The sequence below is a fragment of the Neolamprologus brichardi genome, chromosome 8, assembly GCF_056152115.1.
Source record: "Neolamprologus brichardi isolate AB-2024 chromosome 8, ASM5615211v1, whole genome shotgun sequence".
Lineage (NCBI taxonomy): Eukaryota > Metazoa > Chordata > Actinopteri > Cichliformes > Cichlidae > Neolamprologus > Neolamprologus brichardi.
In genome coordinates, this window is record NC_142111.1 from 6,679,351 (window position 1) to 6,703,286 (window position 23,936).

The following is a 23,936-nucleotide window of genomic DNA, read 5'->3' on the forward strand; positions in this document are numbered from 1 at the left end:
CCTGCTTTTATCTGTTCATTTGTGGCTTTTAATGTCCATTTATTGTTGCTTTAACTGTCATAATCTTTCTCTTGGCAGGAGAGTAAAGAATGGTGTCTACTTTACATCATATCTGCAGGAAATCTCACCCCTGCCCCCCCTCTCACGGTCCCTCCTTTTAATGAGACTCTGTAATATTATTCCCTCCGTGTTACCCTGTCCCAGCAGATTTCCTGTAAGTGACCTGGATGGCCATAAATGGTCATTTCTTTCAGTCTGGGATTGTGATAATTCAAAGAAGCCGAGACCAGGCACCCACTAATGAAAATGACACAGTGGAAGGAGCAATGGTTTGCTGGCATATGTGTCGATGACTCAGGAGGGACCGAGTTCAAGCTGTAATTGTGAATGTGTGAGTTTTATAGCTCCTCACCTCCTGCACAAACACTGGAAGGCTCAGCTGCCAAAATTTCAATGCAGGATTTCTTGATGATCTGGGGGAGAAAAGACAGCAGTGATTTTTCCACATTTATTTTGATACTAGCCTTGTTCATGAGCCAAGAGCTCAATTAATATGTTTTGAGTATATTTGGGAGTCATCTGATGTAAAATAATCCTTAATAATACTTATCAGTGTGTGTCTAAAAAACAAGTTTGGGTTGGTTAAACCTCTTCCCAGAATACTCAAAACTCTCACTGCTTTGCAAATACAGCTGAATACTTTCATGTTTTGATTTCCTTGTTATTTTAGTACAATAATGAGTTTTTTCTCCCTGGTGATATTATTATTGAGTCTCTAATTTCTGTCTTTTCTTGATGACTGATTTGTTCTGAGTTTCAGTTTTGCGATCATGTGTCGTGGTTAATGTCTTGATTTTTATCTATGACAGTTGCAGTTCCCACCCTTTGTCTCATTTCTCTGTTTTTGTGTTGGTTCCTCTTTGTTCCCCTGTCTGAGATCTTGCTAAGTGTAAGTATTTATGTCAGCACTAGTGCTCTTTTAGTTATTTCCTGTTATTTCCTGCTTTCAAAGATCTTATGTCTTGATTACCTCCATCAGCCTCTAGTTCCCCATTCTGTTTCCAATCCCCAGTTAGTCATGTGCATATAAATAATCCTGTTTTATTTTTGTCACATGGTTTGTAATGCTTGCGATTCATTCCCCTCTTTGCATCCCTTTGAGATCTTCAGTTCTCTTTATGGATTTGTTTGTTATACCTTTTATCCTACTTTTTAGCAATTAAAGCTTTTAGCTGTTGGATCCTCCGAGTTCTGAATCCTGCCTTTTATGACTCAGACTCTACGCTCTGCACATCTCATTGTGACAACTTTATCATAAATTATCAAAGTGAAGGGACTAGTGTAACTTACTTTCCGATGGTTATGTTCTCCAATCTTAATACTTTTACATCAGAGATGTTTAAAGCATTAATAAAAGCAAGACTTAAAAATGATCGATCCTTTTAATAGGAAGTGAAAATCTTTTAAAAGCAATTTCAGCCTTAGATATTTTTCACGGGTTTTTTCTTTTTTATATACTCTGCGTAATAAAACAGTGAGACACACGATGCATTCCATTAAGGTCAAGGAAAAATGATTTGGTAATTACATAAGCTAATGTTTTTAGCTATTTGACCATAATTAAACTCTTGGAGCGACACTTAGGTTTATGAGCTTGTTAGCTACAACGGATTAAATGTTCAAATGACGATCATTTCAGCTGGAAATGATCTGGTCACTGGCTAACGACTACCTTTGTTTATTATTCGCCGAAAGGACGACTGCAGCTGAGAATATTAGGCTTTAGAAAATTGTGATTTAGCTGAGTATATTGAGATTTCTCATGTGATGTCATTGCCTAAAATTGGATGTGATACAGCCACAGATTTCACGGGAAAATTACATTTTCCCAGACTGATTGGCAGCCGTTCCTGGAGGTTGCTGGCTGTTGGTGGGTGAGAAAGAAGAGGGTAATAAACCAAAAATCTCCTAGTGACAGCTTTGCCTGTAGATTCACGTCTGTCTGCAAACACTTCCAACTACTAGCTGAGTGGTATTAAACAGAAATGGAGGTTTGCCTCAGAGCTTCAGCCAACATGTTTCAAAAGAAACAACTTTCACAAAGAAGGTCTCCAATTCCAGTTTGTATTGCAGTTCTTACATTTTCACTTCAGCTCAGAGAGCAGCTGGCCAGTGTTTGTAGACAAGTCCATCACTTCCGTGCAAACCACGGGAGACCGCAACAATATCCTAGTGACCAAAGCAATCACAAACAATGTTTCTGCCGACCAGCTGAGGAACACACATTTTCCCAACTGACAGGTAGGTTGCTAGGGAAAAATGGGGGTCACTGATCAGTCAACAAGACCATGTGCCTGGAGATTTATCAGTCCTTTTCCCAGTGACTGCCACCAACCTCAACCAACCGCTCTCCACCAGCTGATGAATACTAATTTCACCCCCATGATCGGTGGTTGCCAGATGTTCGTGAACAAGTCTCAAACCTGCACGACTGGTCCTTTATTCACTTGATCCTACACTGTCACCGTGATTGTCACAGATCCAAAACTGAAAAAGCAAACTATTGCTCAGTGAGCTGATAAAAAGCTTTTTTTCCACCATGCTAGCTGTAGGAGAGAACGCAAGTTGAAGTAGCTCACCCTGCTTGAACTGAACTCTGACTGTGTGTTTCAGTCAGTACACACAAAGAGTTACAGTTCTGCGTGTTGCATGACAGAATACTGAGCAGAGAGCTGAAACCTCGACAAGTCTGCTCCTTTTAAAAGCTTAAAATTAGTTGTATTAACTGGTCTGAGAGAAAATTAAATCTTAAAGAGATATTCAGTCATTATGAAATTGTACAATAGTGTTTTCAAAAGTCAGGTTTTGCTTTCAAATAAACAACTGTTTAAAATGACATTGCAGTGAAAAGGGATCTTGTGTTGAATATGTAAATACAGATGTCTGAACGGAGCCTGCTAGTTTCTCTGCAAGGAAACGTGCTTATTTACCGAATCAATGACACCCCGCAGGGCGTGGAAGCCTCCCAACACAGGAAACACATGTTCAATGGTGTCTGCAATGGTGGCCAGCTACAGTGGGAAAGAAGTTCAGACAGAGGTACACAAACAGAAGAGAACAGAGGAAGAATTAACGAACTAAATAATCAAAGGAGGCTAAATAAACTTCAACAATGAAAGATGAGGCCATGACAGGGGGAAAGCTGCCTCAAATGCACTCATACTCATTTGAAGCAATTTCAGATGTTTTAGAGGTAAAGAACTGTACAGTAAGAGAACACTTGAAGAGATCAGAGTTAAAAATCACTGGAGTTGGTTCACAGGGAAAATGATGGGTTACCCAATTTGTAAGATTTCTTCTTTTCCAGAATAATGAGCACATGTGGTAGAGTAGATGTCCTGTGGTGAATTTTTGCTTTTTTCCCCTAATCAAATGTCTTATATTTTGGGAATTAAAGGGAATAAACTTCCATATACTGCACAAATTTGTTATATTTGAATTACCTGTGTCTCGTTGAAGTCTTTGACACCAACACAGTACACAATAGCTCCCAGAGATCTGGCTTCATTCGCCTGTTTGAACAACAAAGGCAAAAAGTTGAGCAAACTCCAGAAAACTGTCAGTCATGAAGCTAATGAGAGCAATTCTGCTTCCAGTTTAGCCCTGTTACTGAGCTCTAACCACAGTTAGTGTGAATTTGTTACCTGATGTTGTGCATCTCTAAGCTGATGCTCATGTAGCTCTCCATCAGTAAGAGCAATAATCACGCTGGCAGTACCTGCAAATCATATACGCCTGTGCTGTAACTTCACCATGTGCTCCATTGTTGCCCCAAAAATGAGATAATTATGTTTATTAATGCTTACCAAAGTTCTCTTTCCTTATCTGCTGATTTGCCTTTAAATAAAGTCACAGCACATTTCAGATTTAAACAGGTAATAAAGGAGCCTTGAGTAGCTCTGTTCTTAACAGACTGATTTTGCAGTGTAAAAATGTTACACATTACAGCACACACTCACAAGCTGTAATCCGAGGTGCATGAAGGTATCTCCACCAGGAACCTCTCTGTTCAGTGCGTTCAAACCCTTCGTGATGTCGACTCTGCAGAAAGTAACAAAGCAAAATTGGATTCCCGTCCTGCCTGTGCATTTCTGGAAGCTAAGCTTTTTGGTTATTATATATAAAGCAAATACAGAGTTTGTACAGTTCTAATGAGCTTGAAAGTCAATATTTGGTATGACCACCATTATTCTTTGACACAAACTCAACTCTTACATTCAAGCTTTATAATTTCTTTAAGTATTCAGAAATAGTTCTCCAGGGTCATTCGATAATGCTGAAGTTTGGGCCAATCCATGACTGACAGTTTTCATTGTGTATTTTTCTATCCAGTTATGCTTTTACTCCATTGGCAGTGCATTTGGGATCATTGTCAAGCCGAAGAATGAAGCTGCTGCCAGTCAGATGCTTTCCTGATACTGCATGTTGGACTAAACTCTGAAACTACTTTTCTGCATTCATAATTCCATCAATTTTTACAGCCCCAAACCATGACGGATCATTCACCATATTTTATAGATGGCTCTAGATGCTCATTGTTATACTTCTCAGCTGACCTCCTTCATATATATGTAGGGTGATTATTTGCACCAAAAATTTGAAATTTCATCATTCCACAAAGACCTGTTGCCACTAATTTTCAGTCCAGTATAATTTGGCATACCTCAGCCTTTGTATGTATGTAGAGCAATGTGATTCCCAGCAGTTAGCTGAATCACCTTGGCATATTTCTGCAGAGTATGCCAAGGTGATTCAGCTGATTGGTGGGTATCCCACTCTTAGTGCAAAAATACTATTTTATATACTATTTATCCACTAAACTATGTTATCTTTGCCAATTTCTTGTAGATTCAACTAAGGAAATGAGAACAAATAATAAGATGCTAATAACAAAGTGCCTATAGATACAGCTTAAAAGTTATGTGTAGACACAAAACTGGTTCAGAACTTTTTCTCAAAAATACTTTTAAAACACAACAAGACACTTGCACACCAAGCCAAAGGAAATAGTGCTCTGGGGATTCTCAGAGCACCAGTATTTTGCATCAGTTGCTGTTTACATTTTTGCTTATTAATTACTGACTCACTTGGGACTTCCTAGCACTCCTGTTTTCAGCTTTGTCTTTATTAGTTTAATTTACTAATATTAGCTTCTGGGGGATCCCATCTTGCTTACATGTATTCAATATTTGCATTTAAGAATTTATTTTAACTGCATTAAAATCGTTGCTTCTTATGTGTTGTGTTCCTTTGAGCTGTGAATTTATTGACAATGACATATTTTGGGGCTTGACCGGGATTTTGAACTTTTTGGCTCATTATCCATGAAGGATATCTGAATACTTTCACTACTTAAGGATTAGTCTATTCTATTCTATTCTATTCTAAGCTATAGCCACTTCTGTTAGAAATGAAACTTGTTTACACAATAGCAATCATCAGTGCTCTCATTCTCATTCTTGTCTCTTATTCAACAAATGTTATTCTGTGACAGTTCCACAGTGACATGGGCCAATTTTCAGTTTTATCTGCATTGATTCTGATGTGGTGGATTAAGTTTACTGTCGCACGAGATCACTTCATGCTACAAAAATGTGCACACAGAAACACTCAGCTAATGTTAGCTGTGTCTAAATACTGACATTAAAATGTTGTATTCATTGTAAGGTTCTATAAGAGAAATTAATTCACCTGTTTTCCGTCAGTTTCAAAATGATGGACGCTCTTGAGGAAAATGTTATGAAAGACATCCTCAGCATAGGACTATAAAAGGTAAAAAGAAAGAGCAAATAAAGCATCACACATATTATTAACGGTTCACCCAAAAGAATGACCAGGAAGTAAAGATATTAGTATTCGTCCACTAAGGACAACAGCCTGTGTGAGCAATACAAACATTTCTATGTCATCTGAGATTGATCAGAATTCTAAGTAATAACAATAAAACACAAATAATATAACAATTTTCCTAGAAAACATAAAATAACTCTTTGTATTCATACTTTTCTTTCTTCTCTTTTCTTCAACAGATATCTTACTGGAGACAAACAACTTAACTGATTCACTCCAGCAATCTGTGTTTCTAGCTTGAGATCAATTAGATTTGTTTAGAGCACACAAAGAAGCCATGTGACATGAAGTTGTTCCAGCGTGCAGGATTTGAACCCTTTGTTGCGTGACAGTGACATAAATGTTGATATTGAGGCTGCATTGCTGAATCTTCAGATGTGGAAAAGTTCTGTTTACTGGTGAAAGGAATTACTCACACTTCAACTATTTGAAGCAAGAATGTGTGTTGCTTGTTTGAGACAGTAAGTTAGGACAGATTTGGATTGTTTAAAACTTTTTGCATAGTTGTTAAAAAACTACAGCTTTGAGGAGGAGCTGTTCTTTGCTATGTCTAGGCCACAAAGCTCCAGGTGTTGTGGCCTTCAAATCGTGTGGGGAAAAAGCCTTTCAGTCTGGCTGAAAGCTGGCTATTTATTGAAACTTCTTGCTTTTAAATATATGCCATATTTTAAGAATGATATTTCAATTTTGAAATTATAGATGCAATATCTGCATCTTAGAGAGATGAGAGAGATCTTAGAGACATTTGGAGGAAAAGGAACTTTAAACTTAAGACAGTCCATCAAACCAAGCCAGCTCACATACATAAAGACATTTTTGCCTGTAGTCACTGACACAACTACTGGATACTGAGTGACTTAGCATATGGCAAGCTGTAGCTGTAAGGACAGATTTTTTTCACTTTACCAGAGTGACTACTCTGTAAAATGTGCTTTTCTCTTCAGTAATTTATATCTCTGGGCTCCAGGAAGTCGAATACGAGGCAACATGCTGTTTGGAGACTGACAATGTTGGTTCCAAATGTTGATCTTGCACTATACGGTGTATATCACCTATATTATCCCATTTATCTATGCAAATCTGTTGGCTTAATTGTGTCTGTTCACACACGCTCATTAAGTGTCTCTTACCTTTTAAATTTTTCGGCTAAGTTCTTCACAAACTCATAGATTTCATTCCAGTGATCCTTCACACTGCCAGATCTAGAAAACGGATGGCACATTTTAAAAAAAGGTTATATCAAGAAAAATGTGAGAAATATGACTCTGCTTGATATCATAGTAAGTGACTGTAGCAGTTCAAATAAAAATAAGAAAATTAAAACATAAAACATAACTTCATAAGTTATCTACTGTACTTAACCTTCATATGCTAGAGTACTCATACAAGAGGATAAGAGCTTCGCTAGCCAAAAATGACAGGGGGTCTAGTCATTAGCTCCACAACATGAAGAACAAGCTGTATATATGCCAGGCAAAACACAACTGCTCAACCTGTTAGCAGTGCCTTTACTGTGCGTCATTTACTTGCAATAAAAGTACTGTTTTAATTTATTTAATTAAAGTAATTTGACTTTCATTCCTGAGCTGCCAAACATAACAAGCATCCTATCATACTCATTAGCAAGAAATAGTTAATCTAATACGCCATTTGTTAGTGATCCTCAGAGGGATAAATGTAAAACTTAATTTTGTTATGAATATGGATTATTTTGTAACAAAAATATGCGTGGTAATAGTCATTTGCGGCAGGAACGGGAGTATGATTTAGCAAACTCCTGTATCATTAACGTGGCCCTTGAGGATGAGGAAACAGACCGTGGTCTACCTAGATGATCCTCCATAAAAGTGAACTATCATAAAATGATACCCTGTGGAGCTGCCTTCATTTCCTCTAGCCAGACACCATGTGTGCTGTGGGGCGATTTTATTAAGAGCGATCATTAGGGGAGAGAGTTTTGGGCATAAAGTAACCAGTCAGTAGCTAGGGAAGAAGCCAGAGAGATAACACCTTGTAAATCAGCCAAATGATGGTGGTAAAATTGGAAGAGGATGAAGCAGGAATTATTCAGTGTTATTTTCAGTACTGATATGAGTACGTTTATTATTTTTGTTTGTTTCAATTCAATCTTAATTCAACTTATTCACCTGCATTCATCCATGCAGTTCTCTAAGAAAGAGACGAAACACAAAGGCATGTCATATGCTTAAAGTGGAAGTTCATATCCTTGTGATGGGAGAAAATGGGAAACAGACTAAACATCCACTCTGTTATCCTACTTTCTAGCTGAATGAGTTCCTTGCACACTAATGGTCCAAATAGCTGTCTGAGACCTCTAGACACAACAAGGTGAATCAACCATTCCTTGCAAGCAGGTTTCTCATGCTTTAAGCTGATAATAGTCATGTGTATTTGTATTTGTATTACATGGATAGCTAAACTTGCAGAAACCAACTTAACCTTTCTTATAGGAGTTGGGTGTTTTGGAAAACAGCGCCAGTTGCATGGCCTGGCTTGAAATGAATTGTGACTAATGTTGTTTTCCTGCAATAGCATGTCAAAGAGGTTTTAACCCTGGTATTTTTGTATTATTGCTTGGAAGCAGAGGAGTAATTATTGAATTTGGCCAGGATTTGGGAGACGATAGAGCCAGGGAATACCAGGGAGTTTCCCATCATGCCTCAGTCATTCAAGACTTTTTATCGAGCCAAACCAGACTCTAAGCCTTCATTAAATGCTTTGTTAGATGTATTTGTTTCATATAATTTTTGTTTAAAGTAGGAAATAATACTTCCACTGCTCATTTAACATATCCAAGAGGTCAGTACAGCAGCCCACGAGCAACGCTGACATGTCTGACTTACACAGCTCAAGACTTACTTTACAGCTACTGCACAGAAATTTCAAATATTGTCAGCGTGGTTTATCAGAACTTTTTTGACTCATACAAAAACCTTATCAAGAGCAAATGCTAAAAAAAACAAACCAATTGATTGCTCAAATGAAGCCAAAACGCCTCTGCACTATTATATCTATGTATTATGTAACTCTTAGTGGTTTTACCCTTTAATTCAGAATGGTTACAAACGCCGGTCAACTGGGGAAAAAAGCCTCTTCTAAGCGTTTTCTCTGTGTTTTTGCACTTCTGATGACATGACTTGCTCCCCCCACATCAAGGCTTACATTCCTGGGAGGCTGACTGAGCAGAGAAAGAGGACAAGACCTACAAGCTAAACAAAATTCTCCCAAAATAAGAAGTAAAAAAAAAGGTCTGAGGTAGACTGGAGCATTTAGTTCAATAAAAAGTGCAGCGCAAACAGAAAGAGTCCCACATACACATGCAGACGGGTTCAAACCTGAAGGAAAGGCAGCAGCCAGTTTCTTGTGCAAATTGTTCCATTATAGCAACAGAGGAGGGGAGAAAGAATAAAAGGGCTGGTGAAATTTGCAGCTAATACTTGTGATGAAGTGTGGGGATCATTCTTGAGTATTTACTTAACACGAGGGTGAATCTGAGGACATCCACGTTTAGTTTTTAGCTGCTTATCTGTGCTTCTGGACCACTGTGGCTCATGTTTGCCTTGGAGCAGTTGTGATTGTCTGAGGTGGCTACAGTCGTGGGATTGAGGCCTAGCTTGCAGTTTCACTCACCTGTCCAAACAGTGCTGGAAGAGGAAGTGGTCCTTTTCATTCTCTGATTCTTGATGACACCATTTTATACGGTGTCTTATTCCCACCACGATCCCTTGATCTAATTTTAATGACCTGAGTTGAACACTGAAGTTTAGCAGTGTGCGGTCTGGACTCAGAAAGCAAAAGTTCAGAAAGGTGAGGGCCGGCCACAGATTGCCGACTAAGTGATGAAGCCCAACGGCGGTGTGAAGTTGTGTCATAGCAACTTGTCATAGCCGAGTGACAGCGTTTTCTCTGTACTAATGAGATGAAAACCATGTGTCTTGTTGTAAGCCATCTGAGAGCCAAGAAACAAAGAAGCAAAAGAAAAGGAAGGACAGAGCAAGGGAAAGATGAAGAGCTTTATCAGTCAATTCAACTGTGGGAGTGAGATAATGGGAAAAACCTGTTGGCTCATATCAAAGTGCAAGAAAACATGCCAGTGGTTCAGTGATTTAGTTCAACTCCAAGGCCAAGTTTCTGACCTGCTTTGGTCTGTCTGAGCCAGCATGGCTACTAGAAGACCGAAGCAGCAAGTAAACTGTTTAGTCACTGTGCAGTTCTCTGTTTTATAGAGACTGGAGATCTGTGTCGCTAAATAGCTAGTTTTTAGTTGTTTTGCCAGATTTAAGACCACTCCTGGAAAAACACTGTAATCCATTAAAAAAAAAAGAGTAAGCACGCTTAGCTTAACATGAAAAATACTGTGGCAGCCAATTACATAACACTGTATAATTTGACATTAAAAGAACATTGAATGTACTAATCTAATGAACATATTGCAGATAAATCAGAAGGAGGAAAAGGTGTTTAATGTAGGTTTTGTGTAGGTTTATAATGAAAATACAGCTACAAGGCCTCTGCCGTTTCACAGTGGCTTTTGCAGCTTTGCTCTCAAGTGCAGCAATGGTTGCTTTTACGTTGTCCTGTAGGGAACCTGTAGGGGTTTTCTTGAATTGTTTGTCTAATAATTTTAGATGCAAGGACAGGAAATGAAGAAGAAGAATGTCGGGTAAGAGACACATTTAAGCTCTTTGTCCAAACTAAAGTGAGATCTCAGGGAGCAGCGCTTCAGACACGGTAGAATGAAGCATTCAAACATCCAAATTACTTTTGGTGCAATTCCATCTGATTTTCAGTAGAAGTAGACTCAATTTCCTTGTTAATACAGAAGATCAAATGTGACAATATGTATTTAGATAATATCTATTTTTCTAATGTTTTAAGACGCATAGTTTCAGGTTAGATTGTCTCTAACTTTTTTTGTCTCTGCAGCTGAGTCACATCATAGGTGCTACATTTAGGTTTTCAACAGGCTGAGCTTACATTCAGCCCTTAGACCAAGCTATTGTGCATTATACAGTATTGGGATTCGTATCTTCTGCAACATTATGCACATGTATGATTGTTTGTAGCAACCTTGAGTTTCCAAAATTGCTAAAAGCACAAAGGGAGGTACTATGCATCATTACTAGTCACTGATGCTAAACACACTGTGACTTGTGGGTTGAAGTCCCCCAATGCTTTGAGTAGCCCTGAAGAATAAAAACATCTTTAATCATTCTCAGTAATGTCTTTTTCTGCTGACTGGGTAGATTTCGCAGTGAGTGGACCTGCAGAAAATTACTCAGAGACTGTGTGTATATCTCGAAAGCACAAAGTTCAGCAGGAGGGGAGGGGCAGAAGAAAGACAAGAAGAAAAACATTGTAGAGGAGACAGAACAAGCAGGGTAGGGCATCGACAGCACAAAGAACTTGAAGCGTTTATGACCTTCTATGTTCACTGGCTTTCTTTTTATTTCCATCCACTGAACAGTTTTGACACACGCATGATTTTTTACTTTTCAGTCATCTCTTTGTAAGAGATACTTGCCATTTCAGTTTAGAGTGATAGACTGCTAATATTTGCTAATTAGAATAATGATCTGAAAAGCTCAGAGCTTTCAATGGTTAAGTGGGATAAATGACACACTGCAACACGATTAGCATTATGTAAGAAAATACCAGTTTAAAGCTGCTTTGGAAAATATTTCAGGTTTTCACCAAACCCAGATAATTAACACACAGCTCTGCACTTTATTAAGTTTATTAAGTGTTGAAGCATCTCTCAGCTCACCTCTCTGGGTGTATGGCTATTTTGCTTCAGTGCTCTCATCAGCCATGTGAAGAAAGCAATAAGCCTGATGTAAAGTACCTATATAGCACCAGTTGACACACAAATTTAGTGACAAGTTTGACGATTAGCTTTGGAGCTGGTGGAAACCGAAACAGACCTTAACAGCTATTTGACCATTAACATACATGATCTAGAAAAGGCTTTCATTTCTTAACAACAAATTAAATTAAGGGAAAAAAAGTTTAAATTATTTTATTGTTGCATCAATTGGTTGCTCTATTACCTCCAGTAGGCTAAGTAATAATAAAATTGCTCAACATTGCAGTCACAGTGGAGAAAACAGTGGTTGCCGACCACAGTATCACCAAAATTATTAAGACCATGCGCAATAAACTTGCAATCTCGTCTTCTATCAGTTTGCTAATGAATGGGGTCAAGTACAGAATTGTTTGTGATAATACTGTGAAATTGACCACAAATCTGTTTCTGTCTGTTGCCATCTGCTTCGACAGAAATTCAAATTAAACAGAACATTCACATTAACTATTTACACTTAAATTCCAAGAAGTAACTCTAAAACACAAATTCCATTGCAAACATTGACGCAGCTACTGAAGTATTCTGGATACAACCAGCTGGAATGGGAAGTACAGCTGTGTGGTGGTTAGCATCGTTGCCTCACGGCAAGAAGGTCCTGAATTTAAAACCAGAATGGGACTTTTCTGTGTGGAGTTTGCATATTTTCACTGTCTAGTGTGGGTTCTCTGGCTTACTCCCACAGTTGTTGGCAATCTCTCCATGTTTTGAAATTAATTGGCAATTATATAAACCTCCAATCTGCTTGAGTGTGGTTGCAGTCAGTCTGATATGAACCGTGATTAATTTGTAAATAGGTTGCCTCCTATCAGCTGGTCTGTGCCTACTGCCTAGTGATGGAAAGTGGTCGCCCAGAGGTTGAAAGTGTTGCACACATGCATCTCTGGGCAACCAGCTGGCTGCTGCAACAACTTGCAATCAGTTGCCAAATGCAAAAAATAGACAAATAAAAATTAAATGCAATCACCAGGGGGCAGCATGGATGTGGGAAAAAGCTCCCTACACCACTTAGTGGTGCGACGTTCTTCTCGTGGTTCAAAGTGTTGAAGATGAAAAAACAATCCCCCCAAAAAAAACAAACAACAAAAAAACTCCACTAAGGAGTCCATCTACCATTCCAACTGGGCCTACCCACACCACTCCAGCCTGCAGCCAATGATGCCGCACCAACTTAACTGAGTGGGAACAAGGATTTGTTTGTTTAAAACCACTAACCTACTTTTACAGCCACTGCAGAAGTCAGAGTCTTTACTGCGTGATTGCTGAGCTAACGCTGCGTGTCTATTCCAAAACTGAGAGGAATCGCTAGGTTTGATACTAAGTAACAAGCTGATGAATATTATGTATTCTTCAAAGCATGCTCTTTTTTCTGTCACTGAATCAACAAGTCCTGCATCAAATATTAGAGCTAGAATGAGATACAGTATATCTACTTTTTATTCCCCCAGTCTTGTTTTTGCAACCCAATTTCTTGAATGACAGATAACACAATAGCATGTCAACAGGCATTTGTCCTTGCCTGTAAACATCACAGCAACATTTTGTAAAAAGCCCCAGACAGCAAAACACAGAGTGGGTGTCATTCCACAGCGAGAACGTATTCAGACATTTGAAATGTATTCACAGACTGCAGCTGCACTTAAGGTTTTCCACTGACTCGTCTGGATTCCGGAAGCATGACCCAACGCCCAGCCGGAGCGCTAACTTGTGACTACACTAAAAGACAAGAGAAACATTTTGCAAAAACAACGACAAGACTTGATGAGAAATTGACAGATAAACTGTTATTTTTTTAACACAATTAATAAACTGAATAATGTGTTTCCCCATCTGTAGCCAATAAAAGTAATACTGTAAAATGGAAAGAGGATGTGGAAAAAAGGACTAGTGCTGCATAACACTGTTGTAATGCCTTTTTGCATAAATTCAATCACCGGATACTGTTGATTTACCATATTTGAATGTGCACCCACCCATCAAAAGAAATGCAAACTTCATTTTGAGGTTGAACATTAACATGTACCCTATATGTGAATTCCTTTATCTGCTATGAACACACCCAAAACCATTCCTCAGGCAATGTGTTCCATATAAAACAGCAAGCTGCGTCCCACCCGGTCTGAATCAGCAAATGCAAAAAGTATGCAAACCTGCAGCTATATAGGACTTAAAGATATGCAACATATTATCACAGAGGTTAAAAGGCTTCATGATTTTAGGAACATCATGCTCAGCGCACCAAGCTAACTTAAATGATAAATTCATAACGTCCTGTTTGGAAAGCCGGGACATCATCTGTTGGCTGGTTTAGTTTAGTTTGCACGCTGTTTGTAAGCCTAAGCCTGTAGGTCAGGGCATGTTAGCATTGGTCTTGGGACCCTATCATCCTATGAGATTTATTGCTATTCAAAAGCCTAAATCTAAATCCTTTATCATTATCCAAGGCCGTTTAAGGGCTATTTGACCAAGAAGGAGAGTCCTGGAGTGCTGTGCCAGGTGGCCTGGCCTCCAGAGTCATCTGACCTAAACCCAATTGAGATGGTTTGGAATGAGATGGACCACAGAGTGAAGACAAAAGCACCAACAAGTGCTCAGCATCTCTGGGAACTCTTCAAGACTGTTGGAAAACCATTTAAGGTGACGACCTCATGAAGTTCATCAAGGGAATGCCAAGAGTTTGCAAAGAGGGTGGCTACTTTGAAGAATCTAAAATATAAAACATGTTTTGGGTTATTTCACTTTTCTGTTTACTACATAATTCCATATGTGTTCATTCATAGTTTTGATGCCTTCAGTGAGAATCTACAATGTCAATAGTCATGAAAATAAAGAAAAACCATAAAATGAGAAGGTGTGCCCAAACTTTTGACTGGTAGCGTACATGCGCAGTTTACTTTGAAAATGACTGTGCCACGAACAGCCCAGGGTTGGCTGTCCACAGCCAGGGGCCCAGTATAGAGACGAACGAAGATTAATACACTGACTTCTGTGGAATTAGCACGAGTTTGATGATGCCATATCGCTGACCTTTATTTCACTAAACTTCTTCCTTTTTTTTGCTAATAGCTAAAAAAAACATGTTGCGTTTTGGCAGCATGTCAGCATACTTACAGCACAGCCTCGCAGAGCTGCTCGTACACTTCTTAGTCTTGTTTCTGTGTTAACTTGAGGACCATAAACAATACACCACAACAAAGGGATATGATGTCAAATTATTAACTATGGATGGTTACTGTGCCTAAAACCCTTTTTTAATAACTTTTATTTACTAATACAATTTTTAGTTTTTGTCAGCGAGTACTATTCTTTCATAACATTTTATCTGGACACCCTTTGTTTTCTACATATGTATACTGTAAATCTTACCATCATATGTGTTGGAAGGCATCCATTTACACAACCATCTGTTTTATATTAGATGTAATGGCCTGTGTATTAAAGTAGAACTTAGATGTGTGTGGTTTGGGGGCTTAAAATGAGACCCAACATCTATATTTACTGGATTTCAGGCTGTGACTGGATGCTCCTAGAGAATTTCGATCATAGATCTTCACGGCACATACCATTTTAAAATAAGGTATATTGCTACAGCAACCACTTTTTCCAAACACTGTCCCAGATGTTTCAAATTCAGCTGACTGCCATGCAGCCATTAGCCACCTTGTCATCAGAGTGCAGCTACCCAGATGTCTAAACAAGCAGCGTCTCACAACTTTGAGCCATCACATGACATCATATGCTCAAGGCTGCAATAAACTTCACTTACAGCATGCATCGCCTTTTTCTACATTTAAACTGATCCATCAAATTTTCTACAAACTACCAATTTGATCTGCAGTCGATCGATCAGGTGGTTAGTCTGTCCATCACGATGGTGAGGACTGAAACAGAAGAACCTAAACTGTACTGTGTGTTTAGTATGAATTGGAAAATGAGCCAGTATCTGACTGATCTGAGGGTATAAACACTAACATTTACTTGCTAAACACCAACATGTTAGCAATGTCTTTGTGAGGATTTAACTCAAAGTATGGCTCTGCTTAACTAGAGCCTCAGAGCTCCACTAGCACAGCTTTAAGCTTTAAAACTGATCTTTAAAAAGTGAAAAACAACAGAGTTGAAATCTGTGAATCTGGCTTAATCTTACTATAAAGCAACTTAACACTTCAAAAAGAATGAAACACACAACCTTGCACCCAGTGTTTCCTCACATATTTTAAAAACCGAGAATGACTACAGCGCTTATGTATTAATAAGCTAAATGATTTCACCTTTCATTAAGATAAACCAGGGCACAGGGTTGAGACTGTGTCTCATAAAGCCAGCTGAGGCCTCAGGGATCGGTGGTGAGCGACGGCTGTAGGAGGCCGACACCGGTCTCTAATGAGCTTCCTCTCGTTTGAAGTCCGCAAATGGTGACTTGTTAGTCAACCTTGGAGTGGGCACCGCAGCACGCAAGAGTGCTAACAATAGCATCAGACACACAGAAAAAATGAGCAGATTCTTTATTTGCAGCATGTGTCAGTGTTTACCTCACAGCACAAGACGAACACAGCCGTCCACATCTGGGAAGCAGTCCTGTGTTTTGCGTGTGTGTGTATGTATGTGTGTGTTTTCTTGGGACTGAGTTCCAGGAAAAAACTAAGCCTTACTAAGATTCTGTAAACTTCAATGGACATAGGAAGACCCTTTTACCGTCTTTACATATGGAGTCTTTTTTTCCCCTCTGGAAAAAGCCAATGGCGACGGAGATGCTGTAAATACCCCATGAAGCACCCCCTCCCCACCAAAAAAAGAAAAAGAAAAAGGTGCTGTGTGCAACATTTCCTTCACGAAATTAATACCACATTATCCATAAATGTTGTTGTTTCCTGTCTTCTCTTCTTTCCCCGCCCATTTCTGGCACTGGTTCATGTTCGCAAATTAGATTGTAGGTGCTGGTTAAATGTTTTTTAATCATAGTAAGATTATCTCAAGATAACTGCTGGCAGTCAAAACATGAGAGCCGCATCACTGCTTTAAACAGATTCTCCACAACATTTGTACCATTTGTGCTCTAAAATAAACGGAATATAACTGAATCACAGTCATGTTCATGTCTTCAAAGTAAATGCAGAAAAAAATGACATGTTAGAAAATAGCGAGCAAGAGAGAGAGCAGGCACTCCAGAAGTTTCTCTGACATTTTATTTTCTCTCCAGCTGCTGAAGTCCAGTTCAAAGATGTCACTTAACCACAACATTTTTCCTATGTGGGCGTACAGAGTGGAAATGAAAGAGCAAACGGTGAGCAGTCACATTAAAAAATCCCTTCGGAATGGATGGGAATAAAGGAAACTGCTTAAAAAGTTTTATTTCTTTATAAAAAACGAATGACCGGATATAGAAGACGAGGGTTAAACAATTTAAGCCAACATATATCGCGGGATTTGCTTCCAAAACCCCACTCGGTGTTTTCGCTTATTCAGCAGCCTGAACTCTGACAGTCAGCCTCCTCTCCAACGTCATCACGCGCGCGCGCACACACACGCGCAGATGCTAATCGGCTAATGCAAGCTCTCGAGCCGACTTTTTTCTTTTTTCAGTCTTTTTTTATGTCAAAAGTTAAACTTTTCTATCATTCCCCTTTTCTTAAAACAGCGGCTAGTTTGTTCACACTTTGAGAATGACACGCTTCAAAAGAATATTAAAATAATAATAATAATAATAATAATAAAAAACCTCTGACAACAACAAAAAGTTAGCTTATTTGTGGTGTATTGCTAACAACCTCCACTTACTTATCAAGCACGAAGTACAGGTCAAAAGCTCCCTGGCAGGAGCTCTCCTCCTCCTCCTCTTCATCCAGCAGCCCCGGCTCGGCTCTTGCAGATGGAAAAGAAAGCAAAAATAATCCGAACAAAACCAAAACGAGACTTATGTTCAACAAAAATCTTGCCATAATCTCTCCTCCCGGCGAAACAGCGTAATTCCTTTATGGAGAGGGAAAAAAATGCCAAAACAAGCCAAAGTACTTCAGCGGGTCTTTACATCCCACAAACAATACTCTAAGTGGAGAGGCAGGGATGCTACCGAGACAAAAGAAAGGATGCCGGTGATGATTCAACTATTTTGAGATCAGTGTACAATCAGGACCACCCGCATCCCGGCTTGATTGCAGCAGGAGAAGTGTTTTGACTCAGAGAGGTTTATTATTTTTTTAAATGCTGGTGGTCTTCAGGCTCTTTTTCGGATAGTTTTGAATCCACATGCAACTGACAGGCAAAAAAAGAAAAGAAAAAAACTGCAAAAAATAAAAAGTTAATTGAATGGGTGGTTCGTAAAAACGGATAATATTTTCCTGTCAGTGTGTCAAAAGTGATTTAGTTCTAAAGAAGCCAAATGGAGCTGGGTGATGCAGAGCTGTGTTTGAAGCCGGAGGAACTGAGAGCCCGGGGGACAGACTTGGCTGAAATGGCCCAGGTTTCAAATTTCATCTTGAGGAGGAGAGAGGAAGGGAGGCAAAAAGAAAAAAAAAAGAAGAAAAAAAATGGGTCAAGATCCCATTTTGCGCCTCCCTCACGTGGCAGACCGGCGCATGGGTGACAACAATTTATATCATTACAATTATACAAGGTATATGAACTTCACTGTGGCACTGCGTCCTCAAGCCACACCAGCGCGTTTATTTATCGAGCCTAGCATTTTAGCACTTTGTCCTCATTTGTTCGTTTACTTTCAGCATGCTGCTGATGGTTAACTATAAGCAGCAATATCCACTGTAATTACAACTCAGTGAAGCAAAGACTGCAATGAGTGTGGCAGATATGGTGAAGGGCACATTTAAAGGGTAAAGCAAACCCCCACATGAAGTGTGAGTGCTGCCATACATCAATCACATGAGGTAATCTCTTTCTTCTAAAATATGTTTTTAGAAATAGGTGTACGATTATTTTGAACAGCCATGAATATACTTAAATGATGACTTAATTAGAAATTATGGTGTCCTGTTTTTAAATGTGTGTTTTGCTTTGTTTTGTTTTGAATAGATAACCTGTTTAGCTTTTCTTTGAGTTTTGGAGCTTGAATGCATCTTGTCATCTGAGCTTTCATTAGCTAATAGGTAATCATTCACTCTATGATCAAATATGGTCATTTGCGGCTCCAAAATACCAATATGACCAAAGGGTTTTTGACACTTTTGAATCACGCTGTGGGGAAATGAGGCTTGGCTAAAGATGACACTTCCTTAAAGTAGCACAAATGCTACTTTTCACAGTGAATCACAAAAGTGTATGCCAGGAAAAACTGACAAAATCAGCTGCTACCCTGATAACATCTAGAACAAATAACATCTGAAAGAAATGAGAAATGACAGTTAATAGAAACAGGACAGAAAACAGGAAGAGAGATGTAACTGTGAAGCTGAAAGGAGTAGAGTTAGTGAAGGTAGATGAGTGGAAATACCTGGGATCAACTATCCAAATCAACTCACAGTGCATGAGAGAAGTGAAGAAGAGCATGCAGGCAGGGTGGAGTGGATCAAAACAAGTGTCAGGAGTGATTTGCGACAGGAGGATAGCAGCAAGAGTGAACGTCAAGATTTACAAGATGGATGTGACACCTGCTATGATGTCTGGTTTGATGATGGTGGTACTGTCCAAAATACACGAGGCCAAGCTGCAGATGCTAAGAATGACCAGAATGGACAGAGTTAGAAATGAGTACATCAGAAGGACAGCTCGGGCTGAATGTAGCTAACAAAATCCGACAAAATCTAATCTAGTTGTTTTGTTCTTTCAGTTTACTTTCTACACTGATTTTTGTAGTAATTGCCAGGAAAAAGTCCTAGTTTTCTGACTCTTTTCATATTTCCTCTTCCAAAGCCATATTTGCTGTGATCTATTATGCTGTCACTTGTACAAAAACCAGGCAGAAAAATAGATTCCTGAAAAGTAAACAGCAGCCTTGTTGCATCACTTGGACACTCTCCCTTTTTTCCATTAATCCCGTGGCCCCATGCTCAAAACATGTGCTCACTTATCTATCCAAGGCAAACATAGTTCTTCAGTTTCTCACATAACATGGTGTAATCTTCCCAACTGAAATATCACTGAGGGAAAAAAACACCATCTGAAAAACTGCACATCATCCCTTAAACTAAATGCGCAACATCATGTAATGTAAACTTTATTGATCCCCGTGGGGAAATTCCTCTCTGCAGTTAACCCATTCACTCAGTGAAGCAGTGGGCAGCCACCAATCAAGCGCCCGGGAGCGGTGTGTACGGGCGGTACCTTGCTCAGGGGTATCTCGGGGTAGCCGTTCGCTGGATTTGAACCCCCGACCTTCCGATCATTGAGCCACCACTCTACCTACTGAACACCATCTGCACATCAAGTAAAGTCTTCTTTTTCCCTTAATCTGTAAATCTTTCATTTTACACGAAAATAAACCAAATATACTGTTAAAATAATGAAATAACTTTTGTAGTGATGCAAAAACATTTTATCTTATGTCATGCTTTAAAAAATGAGCACGACACTCTCCGTCATATATTTCACTTTGTTTTTTATTGTGTCTGATAAAACCCAGAAATGTTCACATGGCACGAAGTTCACTACATAGTGGAAAAACGATGCATGTTGTATCCACAGTAAGAACATCACATGTGATGGTTTCTTCATCAGAGTAACAAATTGATTATTATACATAGCTCCTAATTATAATTTTACAAAGTTTTGTTGATGTTTTTACCAGACGTCTTTGACAAACACTAACTTCACAAAGAACTGCATAGGCTTTTGAGAGCCATTCATTCTCAACCACCTCAGCAAAGTAATATTTGACAGAAATGAAAACTACAGAAAACTTTTCTCTACTTTAAGAACAGACTAAAAAGGCTTAGTTATGAACAACAGATTATACTTTTTTTTTTTTTTTTTTTTTACATAAAACCTACATTGTTCACTTCTTAAACAAGTCTAGACTCTTGAGATTATTTGGCTGCCAAAACAAAGAGGCGATTGTGTCCCCCATGACTTTGTTCAGGACTTGGTTTCTTTAACTGCGAGGTGCTTGTTGAATATGCCTTTGGCGGTGTCGAGGGCAGCATCAGCTGGGACGGGAATGTGAGGTGCAATGCCGGCTCCCTCCCAGGCTGGCCCTGCGGAATTGTCGGAGTGAACAGTGGGGATGCTGAGGAAGATATCGGTCTCGCCGACCTGGAAGGTCTTGGGTGGGTGGGACGCCCCAGCTGTAGTTTCGCCAATGATCATGGCGCGGCCCAGCTTCTTCATGATGTAAACAAACTCTTCTGCAGCACCAGCAGTAGCTCCACTGGTCAGGATGATTACGCTTTTCTTGGAGCCATACCGTACACCTGAATAGGAGAAAGGTAGATAGAGATATGGCTGAAAGTCAAGCAAACAAGGGAAGTAAGTTATTTCTGGATAATGGAAAGGATTAAGTTTGAGCATGATAACAAGCTGGTAGAAAAGGGATATGGATAACTGTATGCCAGAGAGGCTGGATTATATCGTGGGGTTCCAGGTGAGGGTACAGATGAGAAAATAGTTTGATATATTCTAACCACAGCTGCCCTGCAGATAACTTTGAAAGACTGGTATTAAATTCAGCATTACAACCTCCAGCACAAGGCCAGCTGGTCTGTTCGTCTTAAAAAACAAAGGTGCCTTTTTGTCTGTTCATAAATCTGTGTATCACTGTTTCATCAGACTTGCAAATATAAATATATATATATAAATAAATGAATATATAAATATATATAAATGAAACAATGGGAACAATTTGGAGACAAGTTTCTGGATACCAGATGAACGTCTCGTTTCAGCTCTGGTTTTGAATCTTTACCAGATTCTTATTGAAACATCTGTCTTCTACGGAAATCTATTGCACATATCCAAAAAAATACACAGACTACCGGTGAGTTCCTGCAGAGTTTGGAGCTCTGTGATGGTTCCAGACGATCTGTCGTAAAGCTTGTCCAACACAATCTGCTTGTCCGCGTCAAAAAAGTAAGAACAGAAGCCTGCGATAGCTGTTGTTGGCCCCCCGAGATTGTTCCTGCAAATTCATTGATGGAAAGGTTTGATTCTTAGTTAAATTTAATGGTCATTTGTGATTTCTTTTTATTGATGGATGTCAACCCACATTAGGCTATCTCTGGACATCAACCTGACGATTTGAGGAAAAATCATTCTACATTCTTCAATAATGATCAAATCCACTTTATTAAGAGCTAGACTGTTGAGCTATAGCAGCTTTAATGACTGATTTAGACACAAGGAACGTTTTTAATAGAAACTTGGACTGTCACGTCGAGTAATATTACTCACCTGAGGTCAACGATCAAAGCATTAGTATTGAGAACTTTGTTCCAGACATGTTCAACAATAACCTGGGCAATAGGCTTCACCTCCTCAAAGTCTCCAAACATGTCAAAACGCAGATAGCCAATGTTGTTTTCAAATACGTCAGTATGGAAGGAGACTTTGATCAGTTCGATGTACATTTCTGGGGTATAATCCTGTGGAAAGCAACAGGCACCAACTTAACATGTATCATAATTGTGACCAATATTTCTATGCATTACTTTTTAAATAGCTCACCAGTTCATTTGCTTAACAGGAACTTTTGTCCATCAAACTGAAACAAAATAACAAACTCAAGTCTGAGTGTCTTACCATAGGTGGTAGGGCTGGAGTGTTGCTGGTGGTCTTCAGGCTCTTGTCCCCAGAAAGGGTCTGCAGATCAGCAGACAACTTCGATTCCAAACTCTGTTTGGAGACAACCATATTGTACGTGCCACTTTCCAGCTGCTCTTTGAGCTTTGCTGCAACATCTGACCCAATATTTTCAAAGGCATAGTTGTCAGCGATCAGGGTTGCTGATCCCTCAATGATTGCTGGAACTTGGGCACGGAGGTTGATGATCTTGATAGCGGTAGCAAGGGCATCCTCAGCATTTACCTCCACATCTGGGGTGACACCTGTGACCTCCCAAGTGGAGCCAGTAATGGGGTTGATAGACTTAGCAGTTGGTACAGTGACATAGAAGTCAGAATCACCAGCTTTAAATTTATCAATTTTCACCGAGCCTCCCGCTGTCTTCTCACCAACAATGGTGGCCCTTTTCAGATTCTGAAGACAGTAGGCAACATCTTCGGCAATGCCCTTGGTGTTTTTGCTGGTTAGGACAATGATGGATTTAGTTGCACCATATCTCTGCCCAAGCAGATCCGGCATAGTAAACAATGGAGTGGTGGTGTTCGAGGGACGGTCATAAATGCTGTCGATGTGAATCAGAGGCTCAGCTTCGGTGAAGTAAGACACAATGTAGGGGATCCCAGTGACTTCCCCACTGCCAGTGTAGCGCAAGTCAAAGATGAGGGCAGATGTAGGCAAGATTTTACTCCAGACAAGGTCTAGAAGCAAAGGACCAACCTTTTCAACTGCCTCTTCTCCAAGGATGTGATCAATCCTCAGATAGCCAATGTTGCCCTCCAGGATATCAAGCTTCATGGAGTTCTGGATGACTGCGATGAGCTGCTCAGGGGGCAGGGGAGGCAACTTTGGGGGAACTGCAGGAGCGTAGTTTGGCTCATAGGAGACCTTCAGGCGTGGGTCACTGACTGTGTGCTGAACCCCACTGCTGAGGACATTCGCCAGAGTTTCGGCATCTGGCATGTTGAGAATACCTGTGTTGCTGCTGGCTGCTTCGATTGCCTCCTTCATCCCCACCAGCTTCTCTGGTGAGCAGTAATTGTTCAAGATGATTGTTGCTATGTCTACGATGACACTGGGGGAAAAGGAGGCATGGCTAAAGAAAACATTTCCCAAAATTAGCAGAGATGCAACCAGGACGAGAGTCTTTGCCATTTTTTGCCAGTTCAGCCTGACAAAAAAGCGAGCAGACACAAAACGCACGTTGTTAAACCAAACCTCTTTCCCCAAAGAGGTCTTCTGTCAAATGGCACTGTTTTGGCTGCAGGATTTCTGGTAAGTACACTCATAAGAGGATTTATCCCACATTAAACCTCTAATCGCATTATCCTGAGTGCTTCTCCAAGGTAATAACAACCTAGCTATGTAGATGTAGTAATACAAGGTGCTGCTAAAGATACTGGTGCTAGAGTTACGCAAT

At 39.6% G+C, this 23,936-nt stretch overlaps 2 protein-coding genes across 2 annotated transcripts in view; both read right to left on the reverse strand.

The window, feature by feature from the left end:
* The window catches only part of antxr1c (ANTXR cell adhesion molecule 1c), a 37,057-nt gene extending 18,857 nt beyond the window's left edge, over nt 1-18,200 (reverse strand). The window contains exons 1-9 of the mRNA XM_006807266.3: nt 17,573-18,200; nt 7,041-7,112; nt 5,752-5,823; nt 4,020-4,101; nt 3,867-3,897; nt 3,705-3,778; nt 3,504-3,572; nt 2,991-3,071; nt 413-473 (exon numbers count right to left, since the gene is read on the reverse strand). Coding sequence (XP_006807329.1) covers nt 413-473; nt 2,991-3,071; nt 3,504-3,572; nt 3,705-3,778; nt 3,867-3,897; nt 4,020-4,101; nt 5,752-5,823; nt 7,041-7,112; nt 17,573-17,733 — 703 coding nt within the window. The 5' untranslated portion in view covers nt 17,734-18,200. The remainder of the gene's footprint in view (nt 1-412; nt 474-2,990; nt 3,072-3,503; nt 3,573-3,704; nt 3,779-3,866; nt 3,898-4,019; nt 4,102-5,751; nt 5,824-7,040; nt 7,113-17,572) is intronic.
* A 2,125-nt stretch (nt 18,201-20,325) lies between these two features.
* On the reverse strand, nt 20,326-23,771 carry rbp3 (retinol binding protein 3). Its single transcript, XM_006807265.2, has 4 exons — nt 22,478-23,771; nt 22,130-22,320; nt 21,715-21,857; nt 20,326-21,153 (listed from the first exon to the last, which is right to left on the reverse strand). Exons 1-4 carry the CDS (start codon nt 23,669-23,671, stop codon nt 20,819-20,821), a joined length of 1,863 nt encoding a protein of 620 aa, XP_006807328.2. The 5' UTR covers nt 23,672-23,771; the 3' UTR covers nt 20,326-20,818.
* Nucleotides 23,772-23,936: the final 165 nt, after the last annotated feature.

Excerpts from the sequence above, each read along its gene's own strand:
- rbp3 (XM_006807265.2), bottom strand. The coding sequence starts at position 23,671 with ATGGCAAAGACTCTCGTCCTGGTTGCATCTCTGCTAATTTTGGGAAAT. Across the intron at positions 22,321-22,477 it reads CTCCAGCCCTACCACCTATG|GATTATACCCCAGAAATGTA; the intron begins GTAAGACACTCA and ends TGCTTTCCACAG. Across the intron at positions 21,154-21,714 it reads AACTCTGCAGGAACTCACCG|GTGTACGGTATGGCTCCAAG; the intron begins GTAGTCTGTGTA and ends TCTCCTATTCAG.